The sequence below is a fragment of the Sardina pilchardus genome, chromosome 7 (assembly GCF_963854185.1).
Source record: "Sardina pilchardus chromosome 7, fSarPil1.1, whole genome shotgun sequence".
Taxonomy (NCBI): Eukaryota; Metazoa; Chordata; class Actinopteri; order Clupeiformes; family Clupeidae; genus Sardina; species Sardina pilchardus.
Window position 1 is genome coordinate 13,031,782 of NC_085000.1, and position 7,225 is coordinate 13,039,006.

Consider the following 7,225-nt stretch of genomic DNA (forward strand, 5'->3'; position numbering starts at 1 on the left):
AAGTGCTCCCATACGCATTAACAATAGCGTGCGTAGAGCCATGTTACCGAGCAAGTGGATAGGGGGATGAATGGGGTGAGGAGTGGGGTGAAAACAAATTGCCAGACGGGTTCCAGTTCCCTATAGATAGTGAGGGGGAACTTCAGCGCCTGGAGGAATGGCTCCGGGATCCGGCAAACGACCGGAAGAAACAAGCAATGGTAAATACCCATAGAAAACCATTGAAATCTTAGTCTGGCTATCATCATACTAGGCTCAGGCGCCGTACGGCGACAAGCAACATCACTGATTAAAACAGACGGTAGATCCGAGTAGGGTGACAAATCGCCTTTGTACTCTCCACCACTAGTTGGCAGACATCCAGAGCTTCGATTCAAGCCCAAATTCGAGTAAAAAAGTTTTCAGGAAGTGCCTGTATTACTCGCGAGAAACAAAAAAAAAGACGCATTTCCTGTTTGTAACGCGGAAGTGAAATGCGCGATCGCTATGCACAAATTGAAGCAGAAAAACGGCAAATGTTAAAAAACAAAGTCGTGTGTTATGAAGTCTTGGGTCTGCCATTCACCTACTCTGATTCTGAAGGAGAATATCTGCCTTTTGGAGATTATGATCGGTCGTTCATTGGCAGTGACAGTCAAGATGCGTCTGTGAATGGAGGTGGGTCTTTGCGTGTGTACGTCAATGTTTACCTGCAGCAATGTTGACTAAAGGGTTCAAATAAGCATGGTGTGCTAGGTGCCAGTGATAATCATGATGATAGTGTCTGTAATTGACATGGTACAGACAGCAGGTCTAGAAAAAATAGGGCTCTGAAGAACTACAAAGTCATCCGCGATAGGAACTGATTTGACCAGGCTACTTAATTATATAGTAACATAGGGATTGTGATAATACTAATAGTTTACTATTGTTGGTTTACATGTGGCTGTGGTCCTGTTTATTTGTTATGTCGCAGAAATTACAAAAATCAAAGTAAAACTGCTCAAATGTGTTCAACAATCAGTATTTACTGAAATGTGCATAATTTGATGCTATTGCCATCCTGTGACATCATAATATGCAAATTAGATGAGTAAATTTACTCCCTTTATAAACTTTAGTTCATACTCAATGATTTTCACATTTACAGTATATCTCTGACCATTTTCAAGCCATGGCCTTTTGAATTTTTTATGCAAAAATCCAAAAAAACCCGGGCGGTTAGAGGGTTAAAGGAACACTTCACCGTTTTTTCATATTAAAGTATGTTATTCCCTTAATTAAGACGAGTTGATACATACCTCTGACGTTTCAATGCGTGCACTCACTGGCTCTGGCGCGCGGCGCAACTTTGATAGCATTAAGCTAGCCCAATGCATTCATTAGGATCCGAGTAGTCACACGACCAAGTATGGTGAGACAAAATAAAACGTGGTGCATTTCTAAGCAGGCAAAAGGGATTACTATATTGTGTGGTGGAATAACATTGGGAGACTCTGCGCAGTAATATCCTTACTCCAAAGTGAAACTGAAAGTGAAAGAGTGAGGATATTACTGCGCCACACAATATAGTTATCCATCTTACCTGCTTACAAATGCACCACGTTTTATTTTGTCTCACCATACTTGGTCGTGTGACTACTCGTGTAACTGTATTTTTAATAGGGAAAACATGGAGGTGTTTGGTCGCTTCTAACTTCATCTCTGTTTGGATCCTTTGGACGTGAAGAGGGTCACCTGGAAAAGTCCTTTCCCAGATGTTCTCCTATGCGGTGGCCAAAAAAATAAACTGGAAAGGGATTCATGGGTTTTCAGAGGATGGCCTCAAAAACTGTCCTCTTCAGTAAGTATTTCTCCATCATAAAGTACTTTTTTTTAATATATATAATACTCATAAAATGAATATGCGAAACCCACAAGCTTGTGGCGTGACGTTAAAAATGCAGTTTCTGAAGCAAAACAGGAACTGTGGATTGTAGTTCATTCTGAGCAGAAATATCTGTTCATAAATGCCAGAAGTTGGGTTGACAAAAACAAGAGTTTGGTTCCAAAACGCTATATCCACCATTTTAATGAATTTTCATAAATATTTTTTTTACATTTTGTTTTGCAAGTAATTACAGTGGAACTGTATTGGTGTATGTTAAGTTGATTTATCTTTACTCAATCAAAACAAAACAACTGCATTTTTATTTATATGACCTGAAATACACAATTAAATAGCATGACTTTTTAATGTTTTTTAAAATGGATATATAGCGTTTTGGAATCAAACTCTTCTGCAACTAAATATTGGTTCAGATATTTGTTACTAAATGAATTTCCTAAATTGTGCCCATTGAGGTTTCCATGACTATGACAACCTTGACAGGGACAACAAGGACGTGGACATTCCCAGGCACAATTGCATCCCACCCATAGTGTCTATTTATTTGCAAATGCACATACAGTATTTATTATTATATACATACAGTAGCTCTAGCCAGCTAACTTGTGAGGTATGTGAAGTGGCAGCTAGACTAAGCTAATAATGTTTACCTGATTTGTTTTTTTAAGAAAAGTTACATTTGTGTCAGCTTTCCTATTTCAAAGAGTAGTATTGGCTACTATGTGTATCTGTGTGGTTATTGAACAAACACTTGAAAGTGCCTAAATGTCAAGTGAGATTGCATAGGCTACTAACACTCTTGTACATATTTTTCTTCCAGCTTTCATTGCCAATCCCAGCCATGTAAGTCCGTATATATCTTTGATTCGGGCAAACTGCTAAAAATTGGACAGATCCTGCACAGTCTCTCCACCCATCCTGTATTAGCAACAGTGTAGTTCAGACGCCAGGCAAAGTAGGAAGCGTAGCGCTCTTTATCCGCAGCCAGAGCCTTCATGAAGATGCCCAGTTCTTCTACTGTGCTGAAGTCGTCCACATGGATGAAGGAGTTTTTTGGCAAGACCGCCTCGTATTGTTCCCGTGGCGGACCTAAAACCACCGGTATGGCTCCACCCTTAAAGGCGTTCTTCCAAACTTTCTCCGTGATGTAGTCTGTAGCAATGCTGTTCTCAAAGGAGAGGTAGAAATAGTAACGAGATATCGTGGATAGGAGACCATCTCCAGAGATACGCCTATTTGTTGCACCTCCATACACATCCACTGGGATGACATCCTTCAGCTTGTTATACACTTGTGTCCTCTTATGTCTAGCCTGGTAGTTGCTCACCACCCAACAGGCCAGAGCAGTTTTGCCCTTTGGTATAAAGTCCTCAACGGTTGTGCCTTTCGGAGCTTTGCTTGGCACAAGCCACCCATACGGCGAGTAAATGTCCGAGTCCCGGCGATAACACATGGTGTAGTTGAAGAGGCCGGCAAGGGGTCTCATATTCCCATTATGTGGAGGACTCTCCAAGGATAGCCAGACCCACATCTGGGTTTTTGGCCGAGGCAGATTCAGGGGTAACCTCCGCTGCCCGTTGACCAACTCACGGTTGTGGAACACCACCAGATCTGCTTTGGGGAACAAGGACTGATTGTCCACTACGTCGCAGTTGGGAATGCCATAGTTATCCATGCAGTAATTATCAGTAAGTCTGACCGATTCACCAAAGGGCCAGTACCACAGCACAATGACAATGTTCTTGATGGGTTTTAGTGTGGTAGAATCTGACAAATTTGATCGGGCTATGGCCTTTGGCTTCTGCATGGACAAGTGAGGTGGAATTGCAGCGGAGGGTTGTAATGTTGGCCATATGGAATACTGCCCGACAAGAATAACGATACCAACAGCAATAATGGCGAGGATTTGCTTGCTCAGACGTTTGGTATTGTTGTCTTGTTCACATTTGTCTTGCCTGTAAAGAAAAACAAAACAATAAAAAAAAAAAACATCAGTTGGGTTGAGGTAAAAGACAGCAACTCGATTCTTACCGTGTAAAAAAACAATATCTGAATGTAATGGTTATTTAAAAAACAACAAAAAAAGGAATCGCATTACACAATATTGAACAAAGTAACCAAGCAACAGATATCACGTAGGCCTACATATCTCCACCTCCAGTACAGGAAACAGACATATAACAAGCATAGCCTGTCCTGAGGCATGAGAGGTATTAGTGGATAAGAGTGCAGGGATACCTAAAGGCTGAGGTTGGACGAAGTGCCGTGAAAAAGCTTTACATCTTTTATAACTGGACATTTCGATCTGATTAAGGTCACTACCAAACTTTTCAATTGAGGCTAGCACTTTTTCGTGTAGAAGCCATTTCTGCTTGGGACATTTTTATATCACGCATAGTTAAAGGGATATTCCGCCATTTTTGGAAATACGCTCATTTTCCACCTTCCCTCGAGCAAAACAATCGATATTTACCTTGTTCCCGTTCATCCAGCCATTCTGTTAGTCTGGCGATACAACTTTTAGCTTCAGCCTAGCATAGATCATTGAATCGGATTAGACCATTAGCTTCTCGCCTGCTAGCTTCATGTTTAAAAGTGACTAAGATTTCTGGTAATTTTCCCATTTAAAACGTGTCTCCTCTCAAGTTAGAAAGTGCAATAAGACCAACTGAAAATGAAACCTGCAGTTTTTCTAGGCTGATTTGACATGGAACTACACTCTCATCTGGCGTAATAATCAAGGCAACTTGCAGCTACTGGCACTACTACTGCTTGTTGTCTATGGGGACTATTTTCAGATGCTGCGTAAGATATCACTGCGCCTATGGTACGTTTGCAAGTTGCCTTGATTATTACGCCAGATGAGAGTGTAGTTCCATGTCAAATCAACCTAGAAAAACGCCAGGTTTCATTTTCAGTTGGTCTTATTGCACTTTCTAACTTGAGAGGAGACACGTTTTAAATGGGAAAATTACCAGAAATCTTAGTCACTTTTAAACATGAAGATAGTAGGCGAGAAGCTAATGGTCTAATCCGATTCAATGATCTATGCTAGGCTGAAGCTAAAAGTTGTATCGCCAGACTTACAGAATGGCTGGATGAACGGGAACAAGGTAAATATCGATTGTTTTGCTCGAGGGGAGGTGGAAAATGAGCGTATTTCCAAAAATGGCGGAATATCCCTTTCAAGAGATAATTTGCATATTTGAATACATTAGCAAATATAAATACATAAGAATTACATGTATTTATAATATGCCTGTTAGTAGATAACGTAATGGCTATGGCACATCTGTAATGGCTATGTCAAGATAATGTTAAAATTGTATGAAATACAACAAATGATCACACAAAAGGATGTTTTTAGATGGGATATTGCAGTTGCATTATGCAAATTAGGACACTTCACCTTTACAAGACCATCATGTCAAAGCAATTATGGATGTTTCTACTTAATTAGTGTAAATATACACTCTGCACAATATTTTGTGAGAGTTAGTTTGCATATGGCTATCATGTTATTGACTAATTTGCATACGAAAATGGGTCTGTAAAGAAAAAAATGTTTTGTTGTAACTGATTTTCCCCTCCAGTTTTCCCACTGCATTTAGTAATAGTAAATAACATATAGTTTACAGTAATAGTAAATATCCAACATTTTTATATCACACATAGTTAAAAAGCTAGTTTGCTCTTTTCAACTAATCAGTACAAATAAAGGGTATGGATTGCCCCACTTATGTTTATGATTAGTTAATGAATATTATATTCCTTTCAGGTGTGAAGTCATGTGCAGTGTAAATTCTGGTCATGTTTACATTAGTAAATTTACATAAACTAGAAATGTAATTCCAAGGAATTACCAGTGCATGAAAATGCAAAAATAGATGGATAATGTAGATATGTGGGCAGCCGTGGTGTACTGGTTAGGTCTTCGGGCTTGTGACCGGAGGGTTGTCGGTTCGATCCCCGACCAGTCCACCACGGCTGAAGTGCCCTTGAGCAAGGCACCTAACCCCTCACTGCTCCCCGAGCGCTCACTGTTCTGGGTTAGTGTGTGATTCACCTCACTGTGTGTGTGCTGTGTGTGTGCTGTGTGTGTTCACTAATTCGGTTAAATTGGGTTAAATGCAGAGAAACGAATTTCCCTCACGGGATCAAAAAAAGGATATCTTCAGTAGCGTAGCGTGGTTGCGCAAGGCCCCGGTGCAAGTCTGGCGCTGGACCCCCCCCCCCCCCCCCACACACACACACACACACACACCCCACCCCACCCCACGCTATCTCAACCCATCCCTGTATATCTCAAGACACACACCGACCGACCACAGAGGGAAAGAACGCACGCACGGTCATTATTACATGGACAGCGACTATTTGCGTAACTTGCACACAGCCTACGATCAAAAACAGAACGCATACAATTTCATTCAACTGAACACACCACGTTCCCTTGCAGCACAACAATGGCCTCATCAAAGAACACACTGAGGACGGCTTGACGCCGAATAAAGTATAAGATAATTAACTAGTGAGTGCGGTTCTTTTGCACATTGGAATACGATATTTAACTCGCACCCGAAGAAGGGGATATCTTGGAGTTTGAGCGCGCCTCTCTCTGCAAACTCATCAAAGAACAAACAGACACATAAATTATGGCACAGCGGCCATTTAACTAACCTGTACGCCGATCAGTTGCCGTATGAGCAAAAACACTTTTTTGGTTCCAAAACGCTATATCCACCATTTTAATGAATTTTCATAAATATTTTTTTACATTTTGTTTTGCAAGTAATTACAGTGGAACTGTATTGGTGTATGTTAAGTTGATTTATCTTTACTCAATCAAAAAAAAACAACTGCATTTTTATTTATATTACCTGAAATACACAATTAAATAGCATGACTTTTTAATGTTTTTAAAAATGGATATATAGCGTTTTGAAATCAAACTCTTCTGCAACTAAATATTGGTTCAGATATTTGTTACTAAATGAATTTCCTAAATTGTGCCCATTGAGGTTTCCATGACTATGACAACCTTGACAGGGACAACAAGGACGTGGACATTCCCAGGCACAATTGCATCCCACCCATAGTGTCTATTTATTTGCAAATGCACATACAGTATTTATTATTATATACATACAGTAGCTCTAGCCAGCTAACTTGTGAGGTATGTGAAGTGGCAGCTAGACTAAGCTAATAGTGTTTACCTGATTTGTTTTTTTAAGAAAAGTTACATTTGTGTCAGCTTTCCTATTTCAAAGAGTAGTATTGGCTACTATGTGTATCTGTGTGGTTATTGAACAAACACTTGAAAGTGCCTAAATGTCAAGTGAGATTGCATAGGCTACT

The 7,225-nt window shown here is 40.2% G+C and overlaps 1 protein-coding gene across 1 annotated transcript; it reads right to left on the bottom strand.

Annotated features, from left to right (window-relative positions):
- Window positions 1-2,690: 2,690 nt before the first annotated feature.
- On the bottom strand, window positions 2,691-3,674 carry LOC134087008 (alpha-(1,3)-fucosyltransferase 7-like). Its single transcript, XM_062540208.1, has one exon. It carries the CDS (start codon window positions 3,672-3,674, stop codon window positions 2,691-2,693), a length of 984 nt encoding a protein of 327 aa, XP_062396192.1.
- Between the last annotated feature and the right edge of the window lie 3,551 nt (window positions 3,675-7,225).

What these genes read in the sequence shown, in the direction of transcription:
- LOC134087008 (XM_062540208.1), bottom strand. Translation starts at nt 3,674, where the DNA reads ATGCAGAAGCCAAAGGCCATAGCCCGATCAAATTTGTCAGATTCTACC.